Below are 24634 nucleotides of genomic sequence, written 5' to 3' on the forward strand. Positions count from 1 at the left end.
TAAGTGGGGAAGGGGGGAGGTGGAGGAATGGAAGGGGGGAGGTGGAGGAGGGGAAGAAGGGGGGAGGTGGAGGAGGGGAAGGAGGGGGGAGGTGGAGGAGGGGAAGGGGGGAGATGGAGGAGGGGAAGGGGGAGATGGAGGAGGGGAAGGGGGGAGGTGGTGGGAAGAGGGGGGGAGGTGGTGGGAAGGGGGAAGAGGGGGGAGGTGGTGGGAAGGGGGGAGGAGGGGGGAGGTGGTGGGAAGGGGGGAGGAGGGAAGGGGGGGAGGTGGTGGGAAGGGGGGGAGGTGGTGGGAAGGGGGGGGAGGTGGGAAGGGGGTGGGAAGGTGGGAAGGGGGGGGCGGTGGGAAGAGGGGGGAGGTGGTGGGAAGGTGGGGAGGTGGTGGGAGGTTGTAAGGGGGAGTGAAGGGAAGGTGAAGGGGGGTGAAGGTGGGGGTGAAGGTGGGGTGGAGGGGAGGTGAAGGGGGGGGGGGTGGAGGGGAGGTTAAGGGGGGGGGGGTGGAGGGGAGGTTAAGGGGGGGGTGGAGGGGAGGTGGAGGTGAAGGGGATGGGAAGTGTAGTGAGGGGTGGTGGAGGGGATGGGAAGTGTAGTGAGGGGTGGTGGAGGGGAGGTGGAAGGGAGGGGAAGTGTAGTGAGGGGTGGGTGAGGGGAGGTGAAGGCCGCTCACTCACCCGTCCGGCAGCTCCCACGTGGATCTGAGGCGGGAGGCAGAGTGTTGTGGCCGCTCCCCCGCTGAGTGTAGCGGCGCCGGGGGGGGGGGTGGAGGGGAAGTGAGTGAGGGGAGGTGATCACTCCGCTCCCCCGCTGAGTGTAGCGGCGCCGGGGGGGGTGGATGGGAAGTGAGTGAGGGGAGGTGATCACTCCGCTCCCCCGCTGACTGTAGCGGCGCCGTGGAGGGGAAGTGAGTGAGGGGAGGTGATCACTCCGCTCCCCCGCTGACTGTAGCGGCGCCGTGGAGGGGAAGTGAGTGAGGGGAGGTGATCACTCCGCTCCCCCGCTGACTGTAGCGGCGCCGGGGGGGGGGGGGGTGGAGGGGAAGTGAGTGAGGGGAGGTGATCACTCCGCTCCCCCACTGAGTGTAGCGGCGCCGGGGGGTGGTGGAGGGGAAGTGAGTGAGGGGAGGTGATCACTCCGCTCCCCCGCTGAGTGTAGCGGCGCCGGGGGGGGTGGAGGGGAAGTGAGTGAGGGGAGGTGATCACTCCGCTCCCCCGCTGAGTGTAGCGGCGCCGGGGGGGGGTGGAGGGGAAGTGAGTGAGGGGAGGTGATCACTCCGCTCCCCCGCTGAGTGTAGTGGCGGCGGGGGGGTGGAGGGGAAGTGAGTGAGGGGAGGTGATCACTCCGCTCCCCCGCTGACTGTAGCGGCGCCGGGGGGGTGGAGGGGAAGTGAGTGAAGGGGGGTGAAGGCCGCTCCCTCACCCGTCCGGCATCTCCCTCACCTGTCCGGCAGCTCCCTCGCCCGTCCGGCAGCTCCCACGTGGAGGGGGGGGGTGAAAGCGCGGGAAACAGGAAGAGGCGGAGCCTCCGGGACCGGTGGGGAAGAGAGCGGGAAATGTGCTGCTAATGTATGTAACAGTGTGTGTGTGTGTGTGTGTGTGTGTGTGTGTGTGTGTGTGTGTGTGTGTGTGTGTGTGTGTGTGTGTGTGTGTGTATAGAGCTGCTGTGTTGTGTTGTGTGTGTGTGTGTGTGTGTGTGTGTGTGTGTGTATGTGTGTGTGTGTGTGTGTGTGTGTGTGTGTGTGTGTGTGTGTGTGTGTGTGTGTGTGTGTGTGTGTGTGTGTGTGTGTGTGTGTGTGTGTGTGTGTGGCCCGTCACTCCGTCTCAGGCCAATGAGAGGTGTGCGGGGGCGGGCGGCCCAAGGGACCAATGAGATTGCCGCTAGGGACACCGGACATCCAGGCAGGCAGGCAAACATACAGTGCTTTCACTAATATAGTATAAGATATATATACATATTTATATATATATATATATCTCTGTGGGTAGGTTTACTGACTATGCATCTTAACCCAAATGCAGCAAGCATAAGTTTATAGGGATCCATGTCAAAATGGATTTTAAGCAAAAAATGGCACTGTGTGCTCATTTGCATGTCATTTCCCAGAATCCCTTGCTGCTGTGGAAGCACTGTATGCTGGGCGATATTGGCGAAAGGCAGGGTTGCAGACCTTTCTAAGACATGCAAATGAGCATGCAGTAATATTTCCATTTGATATATATATATATATATATATATATATATATATATATATATATATATATATATATATATATATATATATATATATATATATATATATATATATATATAAAACTAGCATTCTGTCCCAGGGTGGCCGATCTCCTTTCTGTTCTAATAAATCCTGATGATGTTGTTCAATCTCTCCAGAGGGAGTTACATTGATCATGAGAAGAACAAGATGGAGGTGAAACGCAGGGAATGGAAGCGCCATGAGTTCCACTATGACAACATCATCTGGGCTCTGCTGACCCTCTTTACTGTCTCCACGGGGGAAGGCTGGCCTCAGTGAGTATGTTTCTGCCCACCCAAATTCTCTCTTAAAGAAGTCACAACAGGTGAGTCTTTTGGATGTTCTCTAGAGGAAGATCATTGCCATATGACTCTCAATCCTCTTTCCTGTAACAGGGTCCTTCAGCACTCTGTGGATGTGACTGAAGAAGATCGGGGCCCGAGCCGCAGCAACCGCATGGAGATGTCCATCTTCTACGTTGTGTACTTTGTAGTCTTTCCCTTCTTTTTCGTTAATATCTTTGTGGCTCTGATCATCATCACCTTCCAGGAGCAAGGAGACAAGATGATGGAGGAGTGCAGCCTAGAAAAGAATGAGGTAACGACTCAGACATGAGCGGAGCTTACTCTATGCACTCAGACCTCTTTCAGAGCAACAATTCTATCCATTGTATTGGTGCACTTTGTTATGTAGATATCTACTGAAGAAATGCCAAGCGGATATCAAATACAGATGTAGCAAAGGTTATTGCATCCGTTGATAACACAGAATATCACGTTATAACGCATCATTTCACATATTTTCCTATAGGATTCAGTGGCAGTGATAACGCAGAATATTGCAGAATATCGCGCCGACTATTGCAATAAGGTGTGCTACATCTGTAGGTTCCCAAAAACTATTTTGATAATGATGTCACTGTATGCAATACTTGCTTAACAAAGAACAATCATAGAGGGATAACAAATACCGGTGCTGAAGAGGTCATAATTAAATTTGCAGAGCAACGGGAGATAGTTATGTCACATACAACTGACAGATTTCAAATATCCACTTCAGAAATCAGCGTTTTGACTATAAGCCTTCTCATTATGAATGCACTGTGCATAGCTCCATGCTCTAACACTGGAAGGTTCTATATGACAGTTTCTGAAACGTTTGGAGAAGAAAAAGGTTCAGGAACCACCTGGAGAGTTTGTATGCTCAGCTACATGTTATTTCTCTCCCTAGAGAGCCTGCATAGACTTTGCTATCAGCGCCAAGCCGCTTACACGCTACATGCCACAGAACCGCCACACCTTCCAGTATCGTGTGTGGCACTTTGTGGTCTCTCCATCTTTTGAATACACTATCATGGCTATGATCGCTCTCAACACAGTGGTACTGATGATGAAGGTAAGAGAAAATCTGGGATAACATTCAAGTTTAATGCTGATGTAACCCCTCTTTATCCTGTCCCCAGAGTGATACCTGTTGCTGGGGTGGGGGCCTGAGTCCTCTATATCTGGGTGGTACACTCCATGTGGTGTTGGATTAGACACCGGGAGACAAACTACATTGATGTTTATAATATAACCGTTTTTTATATAGCAAGTTTGGATAAACCTTAGATACCTTGTGACCCGTAGCAAAGGATTACTACGTTCATATTATAACACATCAACAAACCATTCCCCATAAACGCGGCGTGGTTGTATGTCAGTATCTGAGGCTTCGGCCACCCAATCCTGGGTAACAAGGCCTGTGTGATGGTGCCAGAACACCGTTGGTGCTCATTAATGCAAATAAGTGTAGCAGGTAATTCACAAAGTGCTTCTGTACCACTTTTAGCTGAAACCGTTGAGGGTCCCCTCCGACGGTGCTCACTCCTCCATGTTGCTTTCACTCGGACGATCTGCTGGGCCTCCCTGCACGATCTGCTGTTCTCCCTCTAATCCATACCTGCTGTTTAGAGGGACACAGACTGGCCCCGAGACACACGTGATCAATCCTGAAGTCCTTCAGGCTCGTGCAGATCTCATGTAGCAGCTCTGCTGTAGCAAGTCTCCCCTTGCAGCTCTAATCCTGCATGTCCTGCCAGGGACACTTTGATAGCTCCTTCCTTAATCCCACCTTTCCTGAGTCCAATTTCATTGGCTGAGTCCCTGCCCATCATAAGTCATATCATCCTGTACCGGAAGTCCACCTAGAGGGCACAAACCGCTCCAGCGGGAGGCGCGCCTGAAGTCGCGCGCACGATCGCACACACCCACCACGTACGCAGCCTTAGCGTGACCGGAGTCATGTAGTGTCAGACATTGAATAACAGTCAGACGGTTTCCATCGGTATTTATTTTTATATAAGTAAAACCTAGAAAAAAACCAGACATTGTAAATCTGTTTGTTTGTATTCTGTCCATATTGTAACAACTTGGCCTTTGAGCCTCCTCTTTGCTAATGGATGTAACAGCATACAGTATATTGCAAAACAATGCTTTGTAGGACCTTGCAAAAGAAGAGATTGGTTGTTAATTTTCTTTGTTCCTGCACTATTATCTTTTGATTGCTTTCAGTACTATTCTGCTCCATACACCTACGAGCTAGCACTAAAGTATTTGAATATCGCATTCACCATGCTCTTCTCTCTGGAGTGCATCCTGAAAATCATCGCTTTTGGATTTCTGGTGAGTAATTGGTGCTGCTCCTGGCTAGCAAGTTCTTGTTGTTAGGAGATCCCTTTTATTGCTTCAGTTTCCTGCATTTAAATACTGTAGGATTTCCCAGGAATTTCTGAAATCTTGCAGATAGATCTTATTTGTTGTTCTAGGACCAAGAGACATACGGTCATTAAAAGATTTGGTCTAACACTCTCTCTGTTTCCCAAAGAACTATTTCCGGGACACATGGAACATTTTTGACTTCATTACTGTTATTGGAAGCATCACAGAGATTATTCTTACAGATAGTAAGGTGAGTGACATTCGCTGTCGTGATCGTTTGCAATATCCCGACTAACAAACCGCTAATACTTCTAGGTGAAAGTTGTGCCAAGCCTTAAGACACCATAAGGCCTAGCAATGGTTAGTAACTATTGAGCCCCACTGCCCAGAACTAATCCTGTGTTCAGCAGAAAGAAAGGGTCATAATCAAACTGAACAATTGAGCATTTAGAACAGCTCAAGCCCATCACAGCACAGTTCCCCGTAATAGCTCAATATGATCTTATTTTATGAGACCTACCGCTACCGTTCACAATACTAGAACCCTCTCCTTTAAATCTTATGTTTTCACTTATACAGTATGTATCCGGCAGGTTGATTGTGCGGTTGTTGATGGAATATGAATATATATATCCCTTGCACACAACTATTGCTTACAATAATAGGATGCCTATTAGTTAGTGGGTAAATGGTACATTAGGCCCCTATGAGTCAATTGTAAATGTATCTCTCTTGTCTGACCATGTCTAGTTGGTGAACACTAGCAGCTTTAACATGAGTTTCCTGAAGCTGTTCCGAGCTGCACGACTCATTAAGCTTCTCCGTCAGGGATACACCATCCGCATCCTACTGTGGACCTTTGTCCAGTCCTTTAAGGTAGAGAACGTGTTTCAAAATGTGTTCCCTTTCTCACCTGTCCTTGGCACTCCACATGCCAGGGTCTCCTCCACCACTGAGTAACTGCAGTATGACACCCTGACTTGACCAGGAAACCCTACTGCAGATGTCACCTTGCAATAGGGACAGGTACTGTGCACCAGATGCCCTTTCTGTCCCTGTTATTCTATCAATCTGACCAATGCAAAGACATTATATCTATCCCTCTGGTATGATGCTGTGGGAAAAACAGATACAAGTCTTTTCTGTCTCTTTATTGCTATGTCACTTTGTAGGTGAAGGGCCTTATTTCCCTGTTGATATACCACCCTGCATATGAGGGACATATTTGAATGACCCAGCTTTCTTATTTGTTTGTCACATGATTCCCTCTGTGTGCTTTATTTCCAGGCTCTACCTTATGTCTGCCTCCTGATTGCAATGTTGTTCTTTATCTATGCCATCATTGGAATGCAGGTGAGTTGGGCAGCATGCATAAAATCTGCTTTTCGTTAATAGGGCAGAAAGACAAAAGATAGACCCGATGGTTGTGTCATTCTTGGCTTGCTGTGTTTAGGTGTTTGGTAATATCCATCTTGAAGAGGAAAGCCACATTAATAGACACAACAACTTCCGAAGCTTCTTCGGTTCCCTCATGCTGCTTTTCAGGTGAGCCGCATACAGTAGTTACATAGTAGATGAGGTTGAGAAAAGACATATGTCCGAGTTCAACCTGTTAAATTTAGTTGACTAAGACAATCTTCCTATTTTTATATTTATATAAATCCGGAGGAAGTTATGAGCCCAGTTACTCTTTTCATGTGGGTCCATAGCTTTTGGTCTTATAGTCCTTAACTCCAGGTGATGCTTAAAGCTTATCATAGTTCTGGGTACCTACATCCCACGCTTTATTCTTAGAGTTTCCTACTATTCCTCAATTGACTTCATCAGCTAAGTATGTTTTCTGGTGACAGGAGTGCTACAGGTGAGGCGTGGCAGGAGATAATGCTGTCATGTCTGGGTGATAAGGGTTGTGAGCCAGATACCAGCGCCCTCTCCGGACACAGTGAGAATGAGCGTTGTGGGACCGACCTGGCATATGTCTATTTTGTTTCCTTCATCTTCTTCTGTTCCTTCTTGGTAAGTCTCCACTGGAGTGGAAGAGCTGTCATCTTCAATAAATGACTTCCAGATTTTGCAGCTGTATTATTATTACATTACAACTGAAATAAAGAAAGCTTCTAATATGTAAATCACAAAACTATTGTAGTGTGTACTAATTGTCATATATGGTCAAAATACAAGGATAAAGGACTGGGAAGGATTACTTCTTAATGAATTTGTTTCTTACCGTTTTGCCTCTATTCTTTCCCATCTAAACCCTGTTTCTTTCCCCTTCCTCTTTATAATCTCAGCAGCAAGACTCTCCCGGTGCTTTGTATCACATCAAACTGAACCAACCTTTTTTACATTAAAAAAAATTAGGCGTGTACAGAAACATTTAATGTACATCTATAGTCTGTCAAACACTATCATCTCTCATGCGCCCCCTGAAGCATTTGTTATCTAATCATATCTATGAGGCTACAGTACACCTCCAGTCTAATCATGTCTGAAGCATTATGAGAAAGCCTGAAACTGTAGGGAGATCCCAAAGATTACATTTTGTCATGTGCCAGATTCTAAACAAAGGGACCCAATAAAGATGTTATTTAAAAAAAAAAGATGTACTAGGTGCAGTCCCCCCTGTGTGGGATTTCTACTTCCTGTTTTAATATTTATCCTACTCTACTGTGTCTTGGACATTTGGTCTATATGTTTGCATGCATTCCTTTATTCCTGTTTGTATTTATGCTTCCACCTTCTCTCTATTTCTCCCCCTCTGTTTGTACTGTATGTCCCCCTTTTGGATACCATTCTCTTTGTCTTCACCGTCTTTCTGTATCTTGCCTTTCTTTGTGGTGCCCTTCACCCTTTATTTGTTCCACTGCCTTTAGGGTTTATTATCAGACTGGGGGAATAGCACGAATCCATGTTTTTATCCGACTATCTGTTTGCTCTTCTCAGATGTTGAACCTGTTTGTTGCGGTCATTATGGATAACTTTGAGTATTTGACACGAGACTCTTCCATTCTTGGGCCTCATCACCTGGACGAGTTTGTTCGGATCTGGGCCGAATACGACAAAGCTGCATGGTAAATTTTCCAAAAGAAAATGCCCTTCCCCAATCTTTTCAAAGCCCAACTTGCACATACTGTACTTTCCAATATTCACAGACTTTGGTAAACCCAGAAGATCTCTTAAGCTTAACTACACTTGAAAAACTGCCCAGCTGCCACCAGTTAATATACTGTAAAGGACACTGGAAGATTCCTTATTAACTATATCCCCAGTGATAGAACATCTCCTGTTTGTATTCAGATGATTAAAAGTTACTAGGTGCCTTTATGTTGTTCCCCACCCTCTCCTTACCACATGCCCTAGGTTAACCAGCACCCTTTGTGGGTCGGTGAATGGTTTCGTGCTGCCCTAGGAGCTCTCATGGTGCAGTTATTGAAGTTGTGGGGGGTCTCCTCTGTCCATGGAGTCATCCCCAACTCTCCGGTTCTGAGCTCTGCTCTGATTAACACGCCTGTGCTTCTTTTCCAGTGGCAGGATTCCCTATAAAGAAATGTACAAATTAGTCCGAGTCATCTCGCCTCCGCTGGGCCTAGGAGAGAACTGCCCCTACAGGGTGGCATGCAAGGTTTGGTGCCCGGTCTCTCAGCCCCTTCCACTCAGCAAGGGCATAGCTTACCCCCACCCTCCTACCTTACCCTCCACCTAACTTTCCTTCCCCCTCCACTGCTCCACTACTGCACCATGCAAGGGACCTCGGGCTGCTGCCTCAAGGTTTAAACATTGACAGTCACTTAACTTTCCCACTAAATCAGCAGCTGCACCCAAACTAGTCCCTGGGTCTCAGCAATACTTTGACAAAACTCTGGGTGGGGTTAGAGATGGTAACCAGTGCCAAAGAAGAAAGTGAGGCAAGGAAAGAAGCATCAGCTTCAAGGACGTTGAGTCCTTAGGTCAATAGGGTGTGATGGAATGATGCAATCCACTGCGGTCAGGGCACTGTATGTTTGTCACTCCTCCCATGCAGGGCTGCGTTACCTAGCCACTGGCCTTTCTGGACACAGCTCATCTCTGAAGGGCCTAAGTGGACAGGGGAATTTTGGGGTCCGTGGATGGAAGTTGGGCACATTATACAAAACCCAAGCATCCACATACTCCAGAGATCCAGATTTGCTGGTGTTGGGGGGCAGCTGATTGACTCTTTAAACTGCAACTTGGCATATCTGGCATGACGGTAGATAGACTTGGGGAGAGGATGCATGAGAATCTATCTGTATGCAATCCGGAGCATGCTTTGCACTGGTGCATGCTGGGAGCCATATCACAATGCCAGGAGGAAGCAACTGCAGAATCCCTATTCTACAGCCAATAATCACAGCCACACCCTCTATGCAATGTATAACGTCCAGGGGGGATACACGGCTCCCCTCAAGCCTCAGCTCAGTTGGGGTAGCTAGTTCTAAGCAGTATGGGACATGGCTCATACATCTGGAGCTGCATTCTGAGCCTGGCTCTGGAGACGGGTATCTGGGATATATACCACACTTTACGACCGCTAGGAGGGTGAGATACAATCCCCTAAAACACAAAACAGAAAATGGGTGCGGGAGGAAAAGATCTAATTAAGGGCATTAGCGTGGTATAAACCCGCCTAATTCTGCTCTTGGCGGTGAAGGCATTTATTAACCCCTCCCTCTTCTCTTCTGTTTCCCTCTTTTTCTCCCGTTTCCCATGTGTTTTATTTGTCTCTTTGTTTTCTCCTTGGTTTGTTTTTTGCTTCCCTGGGTATGCCGCTTCTCCACATCCCCTCATTTCTCTGCTCGTTCCACTGTTCTTCCCTCGCTCCATCCCCTCTTCTCTGGCTCCACCCTGTCCGTGACCAGTGGCCGTATCCATTACAATGAGATGTATGACATGCTGACACTCATGTCACCACCTCTAGGCCTCGGAAAAAGATGTCCTAACAAAGTGGCTTATAAGGTACAGGTCACCCCTTGATATCTGTGGGCCCACTGCTGCAGAAACAGAGAAGGGAGACAAGAAGGGAGTGATAAAGTCAGAAGCAGGCCAGGGTCAGCTTTGTTATGGGATTAGGAATAGTGCAGTAAGTAAGAACCGTGCACAGTATCAGTTCAATGACAAGAGTAGATTTAAAATGGTGACTGTGAAGCGACAGTGCTGTAGTTAGTGTTGGAGTTTGGTAACGATTTTGGTAGAATTATTGCAGTGCAACATTTAGGGGAGCTTTTTAGTGTTTGCCTTGATTTTTGAGGAGTTATAACAGTGATGGGAATTAATAATTAATAAAATGATGCAACATTATGGCATGCAGTGTGTGCACAGTGATAGGCTTGTGTTGCTATGCTTGCTCTATAGTATAAGGGGATATTAAAAAATGTCTCCTAGAGTCCTCGCACTGTAGTACAGTAGTGAGGCACAGTGCTACAATAATGTGGTCTTCATGTGTAGGGCAGGGATGCATCATAGTATCAGTTCAGTAGAAGTATGGATTGTTGGGTCAGGACAATAAAACGTCTCCCCTTTTTGTGTGTGACCCAGCACCGTTGGTGCCCTTTCCTCTCTCCAAGTTGCAAACTAAATCCCAAGTTAATAGTGCCAACCATGCATGTTCCCTCTGCGATGTTGCCCCTCTAAGTTACACAGTTATAAGGTGGAGCTGGGGATGTGGAGTGAAGTTTGGGAGTGATGACCCCCCCTCCCCCGACTTGCTGTGTGTGCTGTGGTGATGATGTGCATTTATGTGGTTGTTTGTTCTGGGTCCCCTTGTCGATATGTCTTCCCATATTTTGGGCACCCGGTGTTTTTATGCAGAGATTGGTCCTGATGAATATGCCAGTAACAGAGGACATGACGGTACATTTCACATCCACCCTCATGGCTCTAATCCGCACAGCGCTGGATATCAAAATAGCCAAAGGTAAGATTCCAAGTGCATCTCAGAAATGGTCCTTCCTTCAATTTGAGATCTGTGAACAATTCACTGTTTTGGCCATAGAGAAGTAGAAGGTGCTGTGGAGAGCCTTCAGGTGCAGTAACAGAGCTGTGTGTCCAATAGGAGATCATTATTGGAATAGCTGGGGTCCTGCATGAAGGAATTAATGTGCAGTCAACAAACTATTTGTATGGAGAAAACATAGTAATGGATAGCCGGCCTAAACTAACATAGAGAATATAGTTAGAAGCCAGGCCCACCACTTTAGAATGTAATGGAAGTATTCACAAAAATATATCAAAGGCATCACCAGCGTTTGAATCCTCATGGGACATTTCTCAGTAAAGAAGCAGCAATAGCAGCCCTGCACCTCCCGTTGTGACTGCATTCACATTGATGATGAAGCTGGAAGTACGCACTGGCCACCGCCATCTTGGTTACAGCATGCTCACTCCGTTGTCACTTCAGCAGGTCATGATAGGAACCATCAGACTTTAATCCTCGTCCCACTGTAACGTCATGATAGGGACGTGTCCGGTAGTCATAAAAACCATCCACAACGACGAAATACAATCCAGACCCCACCACTGCGTCTAGGTGGGGGCTGGTGAGAGTTATCAAGTGGGAAACAAAAACAGTGCACACCATATGAGCAACGTGTTAAGAGAAAATAAAAATATATATACATTCAAAACAAGTGCTTAACGGTACCTTAATTTAATGTTTAAATATTAGGGTGGGAATAAATAAATAATACATGTAAAGTACAAATAGAAATAATTGTTCATAATATAGGAGAAAAATTGCATCCTCAAAAAGAAAACGTGGCTCCAAGATAAGGACTCTGGTTACTGGTAGGTGGATGCAAAGAGTAGGATATCCTGGCGATAGGAGATACAATGTTGAGCTAAACTAAAGAAAACAAAAGAACCATTAATACAGATTATGACAGACAAATAGTCCAATAACGGTCAGAGAGGAAGTAAATTAAGTTCAAAACTGAATGGACTCACCAGGGGTAGAGGATACTGTAGCCAGGTTAAAGATAATAATATAATAATAATAGCATGTTTTTGTATATCGCTGTTAGTTATACGTAGCGCTTTACAGAGACATTTTGCAGGCACAGGTCCCAACCCCATGGAGCTTACAATCTATATTTTTGGTGCCTGAGGCACAGGGAGATAAAGTGACTTGCCCAAGGTCACAAGGAGCCGACACCGGGAATTGAACCAGGCTCCCCTGTTTCAAACTCTCAGTGCCAGTCAGTGTCTTTTACTCACTGAGCCACTCTCTCTCCTAGCAGCTAATAGCTTGGTCGTTGCAAAAGTTTATTTGAGCCCTGTAACATTGTAACCCTCCCTCCCATGTCGAGAACAGAACAGACACAGCGTGTTTGAATTTGAGACCGTGTTGTGTTAGAGTTGTAGTGTCTTCCCTCCCCCTATTGTTTTTATAGTATTGCAAACTGAACACCCTTGGAACCTGTAACATCCTGGGCGTGGACTCGCGAGTAAATGTATTTTATTGTACTTTACTGTAGATGTAGGATTAGCTGTAACTAGTGTAGTTTCTGGACTAAATTGAGGCTACGTTTGAAGGCTATCATAGGTGGTTCAGACCAGCTTTGCCCGTGGGTTGCACAACATTGTATTAGAAGCCAGTGTTTACATCGCGAAAAATAGATATGTGAAAGTAAAAAACAACCTGTTTGGATGGCTAGCGTTAGCCTCAATCCTAGTAGTGATCTCAAATGTTTTGTTTCAATGGAAAAGTCTAATTTGTCTGGGGAATATCTTCTCTGGTTAAAAAGATCCCCATTCCTCATTGTCACTTGATATTTTATATACCCCTAAAAATTGGGAATGAGAATGAATTAATTATGGTGGATGGCATGAAGTGGCATGCAAAATGGTGTTTCTATCAGTATTTTTTCTAAAAATCTTGGTGTTTGGCCCTGTATGTTTCTGATAGTGACATTGAGTAGATAACTCTATGTTTGCTATAGGACGAAGTTACCTGATTGGTGAATCTAGTACATTGAGGTCATTTATTAATGAAATGAGTGAATGTTCAGTACCTTGCCAGATGAAGAATACATCATCAATGTATTTCATCCAGCTCCTGATGTTAGTAGAAAAAGGGCTATTATGCTGCCATAAAGATGTTAGAATAGGCAGGCACCATTATGTTGATCATCGCTGTACCTTTTGTCTGTAAGAACAAGAAGCAATCCTCAAATTTTAAATCGTAGCAAAAAGATGCAATCATCAAATTTAAAATAAATATTCTGTACAATTAGCTCAAATAAATGTACAAGATAATCAACTATGTGGTGTGCTAGTGTGGTGTAGTGTCAGTGCATTTCTTACACAATTAATACCTTCCTCAATAGGTATGTTGGTATAGAAGCTGCTAACGTCCATTGTCACCACGGTCTAGACCAGGAGTGGCAAACTCCAGTCCTCAAGGTCAGTTTTTGAGGATATCCCTGCTTCAGCACAGGTGGCTCAATCAGTGACTCAGTCAATGACTGAGCCACTGATTGAGCCACCTGTGCTGAAGCAGGGATATCCTTAAAACCTGACCTGTTGGTCACCATTGAGGACTGGAGTTGGCCACTCTAGACTAATGTGCCATTATATGTATAGTGGGTCTTTAGTGAGATAGTATAGATTTTGTATGAGATGGCACGTTAGACCCGTTTTCTTATGTTTCCAAAGGGTGAAAGTCTTTATTAATTAATTAGACTTTTATATCTGACTTAGTTTGGGGTTAAATATGCTGATTTGTCTATATAGATTCTTCCCCCCACGTAATTACATGTTCTGGCTTGTTACAGGGGGTGCTGATAGACAGCAACTGGACTCAGAGCTGCAGAAAGACATACTGGCCATCTGGCCTAATCTCTCCCAGAAAATGTTGGACTTCCTTGTGCCGATGCCAAAAGGTAGTGAAATATCTCCAGTATCAATTTTCCCTGTAAACACTATATGGGGAAAGTTCAGTTTCATTCATAAACTACTTTTCACCAACCTGATGCATCAGGGACATTTGGGAGCTTAAACAGTATAGAGCAGTGCAGTGCTCTTCCACTAGCATTCCAATGGGGCCAGATCAAACATTATCTGTGAGACGGGCCAAGAAAATATCGTAATGTAATCGTAAATATATCTAAAGACGTAAAAAGGATTACATTTTAGCATTTTGCAACCATTTACAACAGCTCTAATACACACACACACACATATATATATATATATATATATATATATATATATATATATATATATATATATATATATATATATATATATGTGTGTGTATATATATATATATATATATATATTATTATTTACATGACCTTTGCTTAAAAGTGAGTTTCAGTGGGAAACATTTGCGGGAGCAGACTGTTCAAGTGCTACTTTAAGGCCAGAATCTATCCCAGCTCCCATTCAATGTATCCTGCTTTCATTGTATACCAAGTCACCTTCCTTTCCGTCACCTGAATCAGTGGTTTGTAGACCTCATGTACAGAGATTCATTTTGCCTTTATTGTTATTACCGTATTTTCAGGTTCATTCTGGAATTCACTGCATTCTTTTTCCCTTGCTGCACTGTGCACACTTTTAATACCAAGTTGAAAGAAAATCTTGTTGGGCACATTCCCCCCTTGAAATGTAATGTTAAAAATGAATGGGCCAGTAAGATTGTCTTATTTATTTATTTATAAAATCTTTTACCAGGAAGTAATACATTGGGAGTTACCTCTCTTTTTCAAGTATGTCCTGGGCATAGTTAATATGACAAATAATACATGGTTACAAATACAGTTACATAAATGAACAGGGTACGCATTATATACAATACATTGCATGCACAGTTAGAGAAGATGTATATTATAGGCTTATGTAACAGTTACAGACCAGATTAAAATGTGAGACAGCCTTAGTTTTGAAAGAACTTAAACTGGTGGTGGATGTGAGAGTCTCTGGTAGGTTGTTCCAGTTTTGGGGTGCACGGTAAGAGAAGGAGCAGCGGCCGGATACTTTGTTGAGCCTTGGGACCATGAACAGTCTTTTGGAGTCAGATCTCAGATGATAAGTGCTGCATGTGGTAGGGGTGAGGAGCTTGTTCAGATAGGTGGGTAGCTTGCCCAGAAAGTATTTGAAGGCAAGACAGGAAAGGTGAACTTTGCGCCTAGAATCGAGTGATGACCAATCTAGTTCTTTGAGCATTTCGCAGTGATGTGTGTTGTAGTTGCATTGGAGAACGAAACGACAAATTAAATTGTAGAGGGTGTCAAGTTTGCCAAGGTGGGTCTGAGAACTTCCAAATATCTAAAAAGTTGGTGATCCAAATTTTTGCATACCTTCTCTTACCTTGTGTAGACAAGACTTACAGTAATAGATACAGATATAAAAGGCTCCTCATTGCTCATCTCCTGCTCCATTGCCCAACAGTAACTAAGGTAAGGAGATGGATGAAAGAATGAATGAGAACAAAAGTCTGAGGAGCAGGGGCCAAGACTAGAGATGGTTGCATTTTAGTTCCCAATTTGTTTCGCAGACTTTGCATACATTTCGCCAATTTGTGAATATTTCGCTGTTTTTTTTTTAAAGAAGGGTGAGAAATGTTGCTAAACTTTTGCCCTATTTCAATGTCTGGATGAGCGTAACGGCAGGTTACGGTGTGGTTAATAGAGGTCAATGTGACGTTAAAACGGTCTCACAGAATTTACTGAGTTTGGGCCTGAGTGTGAAGGACTTTCTCAAATAGAGAGACTTGTCCCTTAGATCTGTGTGCTGTGCCAGTTTTCTTTAATTCTATGCACAGCGATTTTTCACAGAATTTACTGAGTTTGGGCCTGAGTGTGAAGGACTTTCTCAAATAGAGAGACTTGTCCCTTAGATCTGTGTGCTGTGCCAGTTTTCTTTAATTCTATGCACAGCGATTTCAAACGCAGCTTGATTTAATTCAGTGTGAAATTAGTTGAAGCTCTGCGCACCATTACTTGTCTTCATGCTGGTCGGAGTGACAGTAAAATGTGTGAAAAATAACTTAAGACGCATGAGACTTGATAAATATGCTTTCTGCCATAATGATGGCTTTGTAACAACAACTGCTCATAAAAGCATCTAATTTCATGTATAAACCAAGTACAAATACAGCTCAACCCCCTTATAATGCTGTGCTTGGGGTCCAAAGAATCACATCGCGCCATAAGCGAATCGTGTTAGAAATAAAGTACAATTGTATGCACTGTACAAAAAAGTATTTAAGACGCCAATAATCGTGTTGTGAAGTATTCATAAATACGAAAATTGGCAGCCACGCTTGCATTGCGTTATTAGCGGATTCGCGATGTAACGAATCACGTTATAACGGGGTTGAGCTGTACAAAGCAACAGATATTTGTTTCACAGGACATTCCAAAAGAAATGGCTTTAAACTCCTTCAAATTGGTTAATTGTTGTTTGCTTATTCTCTTCAATGCTGGAATTGCATGTAATACATTGCAGTCGGATATATAAGTATCCCACACCTTCTTCTTGAAAGGGCTATGGACATCCATCAATCGGCCAAAATGTGGGTTTACAATTACATTACATTTACATCTTCAATACGGAGATTTAAAAAAAGTATTTACTCAATTACTGTGAAATATTTCAAATCTCAGCAGCGAATGACTTTCTGTTTATTTAACTGAAAAAAGTCTGGTTAAAATGGAAGACTGAAAAAGACAATTTTGACAAAAATATAAATTTTATTGTGAGAAAAAAGGAAGTATTTGAATTGTATGTAATGATTTTTTTTCAACTAAAATATATATTTTTAAGACTTACTTTTGAATAAGTTTGCTTAAAGAGTGACAAAAACCCTCCCCCAAATAGCATAAAGCAAATACATATATCACTTGTGATCACAGTCACATGCAGGGCAGTTCTGCAATGCAGGTTTTCACCAGTACAGTATGTCCTAGCATACAATGCTTTCACTGGCGCTAGGGATTCTGGGAAATTACATGTAAATGAGCATACAGAAGCAAAAGGTGACACTGTGTACTCATTTGCATGTAATTTCCCAGAATCCCTAGCTGCAGTGGAAGCATGGTATGCTAGGAGATAATGGTGAAAAGCTGGTTTGCAGACTAGTTTGAGACATGTGAATATGCTCACTCCACAAGTGATAAAGCTCAACCCCCTTATAACGCTGTGCTTGGTGTCAAAAGAATCACATCGCGTTATAAGCGTATCGCGTTAGAAATAAAGTACAATTGTATGCATTGTACAATAAAGTATTTAAGACGCCAATAATCGTGTTGCAAAGTATTCAGAAATACGAAAATTGGGAGCCACGCTTGCATCTCGTTATAAGCGGATTCGCGTTGTAACGGATCGCGCTATAACAGGGTTGAGCTGTATTTCTATTTGCTTAAAGAGAGCCACATTCTCAAAAGTTTGTCTTTGCATATTTGTCCAGAAAGACCTATTATTTAAGCAGTGGTGGAAATGTAATGATATAAGAGGGTATGGAATACCCGTGCTTTACGACCAAATGACCACTACCTTTTTTATTGATACATTTTAAGGGCTCCTTGTTAAATGAAAAGAATTGTTATTGTTAAAAGGCTATCTCCCTTTCTTGCCTAACAATTACAGTACAGTATATACAAGTTTCTTCAATTAGGCCAGAAGAATTCTTGCCTCAATGTTTAACAGGTTTAGGATTTCTTAAAATCAGGTACCGCTGTTTATTTAAAACAATTCAGCTGCTGTATTTAAATACTCACTGAAAAATATTATTATCACATGGCCTGCAACAGATATATGGTAAATGTAAGAAAATTTAATGTTTTTATTCCAAGAACTGCACTACCATCTCTGGGGTAACATAAGAGAGCAATAGCATAAATCAGTTTAAACACTTTAGTCCTAGATAATAAAGGTTTGTAAATAATACACAAGTAAATTAAAAACTGGTGCTTTTTTTTTTTTTTTAAACAATCTTTTTCCTTTATTGGGAACTTGTAGCAGAAATACAGGAAATAGTAACATTAACAATGTAGTCTTAGGCACATGACTGCAGGAATTACAAGTCAGGTCCAATAAAGCATTTTCTATTTTTAAGGTGGCCACAAAGAGTGGCATAAGAAGGGGTTGAAAACTGGTGCTTTTTAACAGTGAAAAATATTGCAGAAAAATGTTGCAGAGAAATTTTACCTTCACTAAATGTAGGATTAATGCATAGATAACTGCTAAAGTACAGCTGCTAACATTGGCCCCCGAAGAGCACACGGGCGAGAGCATTTTGGGCGCCGTCGAGTGCTTACCTGCGGCGGGGTCCAGCGGTGTGGTGCGGCGATCTCCGTCTTCTCCCCTGCAAATTGTAATGTTTCCCCTGCAGGCCCAGAAAAAATGGCGCCGAGTTGCCATGGCAATGGGACGCTACATGACGCAGTGATGTCACACGGTGCCACGTTGCATGGCAACGCGGCCATTTTTTTTTGCATGACAACGGGACGGTACATAATGTCGTGATGTCACGTGGCACCACGTTGCGTGACGCCGTGACATCACGGTGTCCCGTTGCCATGGCAATGCGGCCATTTTTACAGTACCTGCAGGGGAAAAATTACAATTTGCAGGGGGGAAGACGGAGATCGCTGCACAATGTCGCCAGACCCCGCCGCAGGTAAGAGTCGTGAGGGGGGGGGGGCGAGGGAGTTACTTTTGTAACTATACATATATATATCATCATCATCATCGTCTGCTCTCATGGATCCACTGCTGGATGAAGACCTCCCCAATGATCTTCCAGGTATTGCGTTTGCAAGCATCTCTTCTCTACATTGCTCCAACAATTTTTCTGATTTCATCGTCCCATCTTACTTTTGATCATCATCTTCGTCTTTTTATAACCCGTGAAATCCAGTTAAGTACCATCCCTGTCCAACAATTGTCCCTACTTCTTGTGATATCTCAGGCCCACTGCCATTTTAAATTAGTCTCCCTTGTGATCATGTCAGACTTTTGTTTGTTTTTTAACCCATTCATTCTGTTTGTGTAATACCCAGCATATATCTCTCCATGCTTTTTTGACTTGTCTGAAGCTTCTGAATTGTCTGAGCATTTAGGGTGGAAGTTTCACAATCATACATGAGCAGAGGCAGGATACACTGGCCGAACTCCTTCCTTTTCAGGCACAGTGGAAGACTCCCTTGTAAGGTTGTCTTGTTTCTTCCAAATGCATTCCATCCCACCTTCATTCTTCTATTAATTTCATTCTAAAGGTTCCCATCTATTGATACTTGCTGACCAAGGTTGACAGTCTTCAACTTCTTCTAGTTCCATTCATTTCGATCTTTATAGAGTTGACACATTTGTTCAACATCACTTTGGTCGTGCTGAGATTCATATGCATCCCCACCTTCTTACTTTCTTTAACAAGTTCTCGTTCCACCGACCATCAACCTCAAACTCACCCATTCCCTCGACGAAGTATATTTTCTAGACATCACCATTACTATAAAGAACAACAAACTACAGACTTCTGTGTACCGCAAACCTACAAACAGAGCCAGCTATTTGAGGGACAATAGCTTCCACCCCACACACACTAAGCATGCAACCATCTATAGTCAAGCCATACGATACAACAAGATATGCTCCAACACAGCAGACAGAGGCCAGCGGATTACAGCCTTGAGATTGGCTTTCATAAACTGTGGATATAACCACAGAATTGTAGCCCAGCAAATCCACAAAGCCACCAGAATACCAAGAAGTGATCTCCTTGAATAGAGACAGAAAGAGACAAGCGACAGGGTACCTTTGGTGGTCACATATAACCCACACCAAGATCGTCAGGGAACTACAATCCATTCTCCAGGAAGATACAAGACTGCAACAGGTCTTCCATGAAACACTGTTATTATCATACAGACAATCTCATAATCTCAAGAAAATGGTGGTGAGGAGTAAAGTATTCAACAGTACAACTGAATGCGGGACAAGACCATGCCAGGAAGCAAGATGCGAAACCTGCGCAATGCTCCACACAGCAGGCACAATACAAATACAGTACCACACAGGTATCTGGAGTACAAAATCAGAGGAATGATCACCTGTTCCTCATCATGTGCATGAAATGACCAGGGGGCTGCTACTACATAGGTGAGATGGGACAGGGGCTAAACAAGAGAATGAGTCTGCCTTGCCACAGCATCACACGCGGAAAAAGAGAATGTCCTGTCGGCGAACATTTCTCTGACTCTGGCCATAAGATGAACGATCTGAAGGTGGCCATACGCAAAGGTAATCTTAGAACACCGAAAGAGAGACAGTTGCATGAATACAAATTTATGCAACAGTTCGGGACACTTAACAGTGGCCTAAACCGAGACCACAGCTTCATGAGTCACTACCCTGACAAAAGAGAACTCTCTTGCCATGAGTGCTAACGGCCATGTCTATACATACTGCGCTATATGAATGCACACACAGCTGTCTCTTACACATACAAATGTACAATGTCCACATAGTATCTACACACATTGATAGTAATGAAAGACCCTCTTAAATTTCTACACCTACCCACACCATTGGTATACACTCCCACTCCACACACCTTTTGTAAAGCGCTGTATATACTATGGGCGCTTTATAAATTTATATTTACACACATACACACACATACACACATACAGTACAAGTACGCTGCCTAGGGGTCACACTCGACTCCTCTCTCACATTCTCCTCTCACATTCAAACCCTATCTAAAACCTGTTACTTTTTCCTCTGCAACATTACAAAGATATGCCCTTTCCTCTGTTGCTCGACTGCTAAAACTCTCCTCATTCTCTCCCGTCTTGATTACTGTAACCTCCTGCTGTCCGGCCTTCCTGCCTCTCACCTGTCTCCCCTACAATCTATCCTAAACGCTGTTGCCAGAATCACTCTACTCTTTCCTAAATCTGTCTCAGCATCTCCCCTGCTCAAATCACTCTCCTGGCTTCCGATCAAATCCCGCATCTCACACTCAATTCTCCTCCTCATTTTTAAAGCTTTACACTCTTCTGCCGCTTCTTACATCTCAGCCCTAATTTCTCGCTATGCACCATCCCGACTCTTGCGTTCTGCTCAAGGATGTCTTCTCTCTACCCCCTTGGTATCTAAAGCCCTCTCCTGACTTAAACCTTTCTCACTGACTGCCCCACACCTCTGGAATGCCCTTCCCCTCAATACCCGACTAGCACACTCTTTATCCACCTTTAAGATCCACCTTAAGACACATTTGCTTAAAGAAGCATATGAGTAGCACTGTGGCTAATACTATACACATGATACATAAAGTTTGGCCCCCTGCAGACGCACTTACCAGATTGCCCTCCTGTACGTTCTTCCAACCTACCAATTAGATTGTAAGCTCTTCGAAGCAGGGATTCCTCTTCCTAAATGTTAGTTTTATGTCTGAAGCACTTATTCCCATGATTCCCTGTTATTTGTATTATTTGTTATTTATATGATTGTCACGTGTACTACTACTGTGAAGCGCTATGTACATTAATGGCGCTATATAAATAAAGACATACATACATACATACACACACATACTCTTACATTACTAACATTCAGGGACCATTTAACACCTTAAGTCATAAATTGCATACTGCACAGGGTGAGGGATAGGCTTCAGTCACTGATACTTTCCAGGATGCATTGTTTTTAATTAAAAACCTTCCTTGCTTTATCCATTGTAACACCGCCGTAAGAAGAGATCAGTGTATCTCGAAAGCTTGCACAAATAAAAGCATTTTGGTAGCCCCAGAACGGTATCGTCTTTTCATTTTTGATTTTATATATATATATATATATATATATATATGGGAGAAAATGTTAACCACAGTACTCCACATACTAAAAATCAGTTGTTTATTAGTCCATCAGCATACACAAATAATAAAAAGTGGGGCGATATTGCACGAAGAAATTACCATTGTTGAACAAAGATGGTACTGGACTGGATTTCAAGAGAGATTAAAAGACCAAGACGACAACCAAAAGTAAGATGGGAGGATGAAATCAGAAATTTCTTGGAGCAGCGTGGAGAAGGCAGGCTTGCAACCGTAGTACGTAGAAGATCATTGGGCAGGCCTTCATCCAGCATTGGATCGACATGGGCTGAAGATACTCTGTGTGTGTGTGTGTGTGTGTGTGTGTGTGTGTGTGTGTGTGTGTGTGTGTGTGTGTGTGTGTGTGTGTGTGTGTGTGCGCGCGCGTGCGTGCGAACCCAATAGTAAGGCACTCCAGGCGGGAGGAGTACCAGGGCGCCTGGTCTGAGGGTCAGAATGCAGAAGTCTAGAAAGAGAACAGCACGCCCATAATCCACAGTGGTTTATTTTGGGGAATGAGATGGGTGATATATATATATATATTAATAAATCAAACTGGCAAAGTAACAGTTTAATATCTTTCCAGCAGACATGTAAATTATTCATATACAAAGATTAATAATAATATATTACAGAGCACAGCATGCTGAGATGAGAGATAATTATAGTCTAATATACAGCATTTTACCCAATTCACATTTATTCGTAAGGTAAAGACGCTCCTGCCCCAGGGAGCTTACCATTCACAGCTGCCTTGTCACTCGGCTTTCTTACCCTGGTATCTCCGTACCCTGCAGCCTGTGACCTGACGGTGGGGAAGATTTACGCTGCCATGATGATCATGGACTATTATAAGCAGAGCAAAGCCAAGAAGCAGAGGCAGCAGCTGGAAGATCAGGTGGGAAGCTTTCTTTGCATGGCAAGTCCTCCAGATAAACCTGTCCCTCTGGGTGAAGGCAGTGACATCATTATTGTGATCTTAAAATGTGACAATAGGTGTTTTTGTGTATTCTTAAAAGCAGACACGTGTAATTCAGCATATCTATACTGTAGCTTTTGTTGTTTTCTTACTCTGTCAGTAAATGTAATATTGCAATGCCATAAAAAGGCAAAATATGCATTTATAATATACAGTGTCAATATCACTATTCTTCACTTTGGTCTTGACATCATCAAATTTCAGTTGTGTGGTACTTTGTATTGTTTTCTGTTTACTAAATGTAACTTTTGAGATATAGATATATATATATATATATATATATATATATATATATATATATATACACAGTACAGGCATACCTCGGTTTAAGGACACTCACTTTAAGTACACTCGCGAGTAAGGACATATCGCCCAATAGGCAAATGGCAGCTCACGCATGGGCCTGTCAGCACATCCTGAACAGCAATACCGGCTCCCTACCTGTACCGAAGCTGTGCGCAAGCGGGGAGACTATAGAGCCTGTTACAAATGCGTTATTTACATCAGCTATGCACGTATATGATGATTGCAGTACAGTACATGCATCGATCAGTGGAAAAAAGATAGTGCTTCACTTTAAGTAGATTTTCGCTTTACATACATGCCCGGTCCCATTGCGTACGTTAATGCGGGGTATGCCTGTATATATGATATGATGGGGCGGGTGTTGGGGTTTGAGCCTGCAGGGAATGTGTGAGTTAATTCCATTTCTAACTGGCAACAGTTGTTTGGAGGTAGGTGGCCCCTCCTCCCAGAGCTCAGCCCTCCCCACCTTTTTTAGCTTGGGAGTTTTTTCATTTTGCTGTATGGACAGGACATACTATGGTTATTTCCCCTCACACAGAGGTAAAAGGGAAGGTTCACAGTGTAGTGTTAGGATCTGCATATTTGGTTATGCCTTGACATTGGAATGCAGGCTTATAGCGCTTTGGTCATGGGGTTTAACTAAATGACCAAGACAACATTATTATTGAAGTATTTAACTTCATACGTATTACCATATATATTTTGTCAAATTGGATGTAGCATTGGGCGCCCCTGTCTTTTGTTATATACTAAACTAAACTATTCAGTAAACAGTGGATCAGTGCACTTTTTATGAAAACTCCCATTCAAGTCAATGAGAGTTTCAATATGATAGTGCCCTTGTCGGCACTTTTGCAGTTTAATTAATAACTTCCATAAACTTTGAGGAAGAGGTGTATTCTGAATGTGACTGTGAAAACGGCTATTTAAATCGCCCCAGAAAAGATAAGTATGTTTTCCCTTACAAGCTGAAAGAGTATGCTACAGTAGCTGCACATTATGTCTGTGTGACTTGAATGGAGTGGATGTCTACATTAAACCATAACCTTTGAATTTTTCTTGTGCTGCAGAGAAATGCACCAATGTTCCAGAGAATGGAGGCCTCATCTCTGCCCGAGGAAATCCTATCCAATGCCAAAGTCTTACCATACCTCCAACAGGACCCCCTGTCAGTCCTGTGAGTTTCTGAAGGTTGCTACAAGCTGGACAGCTGCATCGACAGAACCACTCACATTATACAGTGACATACCCAATTCTGATGCAATGACAGCGAGAGTCTGTGCAGAAATGCTATGCTTCCAGCCACTTGACCCACTGTGTTGTATGTTTTCAGGGGTGGTTTCCCTTCACTTAGTCCCCTGTCCCCTGAGGAGATGTTCCAGCCAGCGTGTCTGGACAGGGGAGATGATGACTTTGAGGAGCAGCTGTCTCTGGTAAACAGTGAAAGTGCTTTCACAGCAGCAGGACTAACCAACTCACTCACCAATCTGAGTGTGTGTATGTAGGCTGTATGTGTATATGAATAATGTGCCTTAGGACCATGTGACGTATTTATGAGGGTA

The 24634-nt window shown here is 43.6% G+C and overlaps 1 protein-coding gene across 1 annotated transcript in view; it reads left to right on the forward strand.

The window, feature by feature from the left end:
• Window positions 1–24634, forward strand: part of CACNA1E (calcium voltage-gated channel subunit alpha1 E) — a 132039-nt gene that overhangs the window by 99014 nt on the left and 8391 nt on the right. The window contains exons 26-41 of the mRNA XM_075615479.1: window positions 2385–2522; window positions 2643–2844; window positions 3478–3642; window positions 4800–4910; window positions 5113–5196; window positions 5697–5822; window positions 6234–6299; window positions 6400–6491; window positions 6797–6962; window positions 7890–8017; window positions 8472–8568; window positions 10773–10878; window positions 13736–13843; window positions 22585–22685; window positions 24143–24249; window positions 24406–24505. Coding sequence (XP_075471594.1) covers window positions 2385–2522; window positions 2643–2844; window positions 3478–3642; window positions 4800–4910; window positions 5113–5196; window positions 5697–5822; window positions 6234–6299; window positions 6400–6491; window positions 6797–6962; window positions 7890–8017; window positions 8472–8568; window positions 10773–10878; window positions 13736–13843; window positions 22585–22685; window positions 24143–24249; window positions 24406–24505 — 1897 coding nt within the window. The remainder of the gene's footprint in view (window positions 1–2384; window positions 2523–2642; window positions 2845–3477; window positions 3643–4799; window positions 4911–5112; window positions 5197–5696; window positions 5823–6233; window positions 6300–6399; window positions 6492–6796; window positions 6963–7889; window positions 8018–8471; window positions 8569–10772; window positions 10879–13735; window positions 13844–22584; window positions 22686–24142; window positions 24250–24405; window positions 24506–24634) is intronic.

Source organism: Ascaphus truei, chromosome 10, assembly GCF_040206685.1.
Source record: "Ascaphus truei isolate aAscTru1 chromosome 10, aAscTru1.hap1, whole genome shotgun sequence".
Classification (NCBI taxonomy): domain Eukaryota; kingdom Metazoa; phylum Chordata; class Amphibia; order Anura; family Ascaphidae; genus Ascaphus; species Ascaphus truei.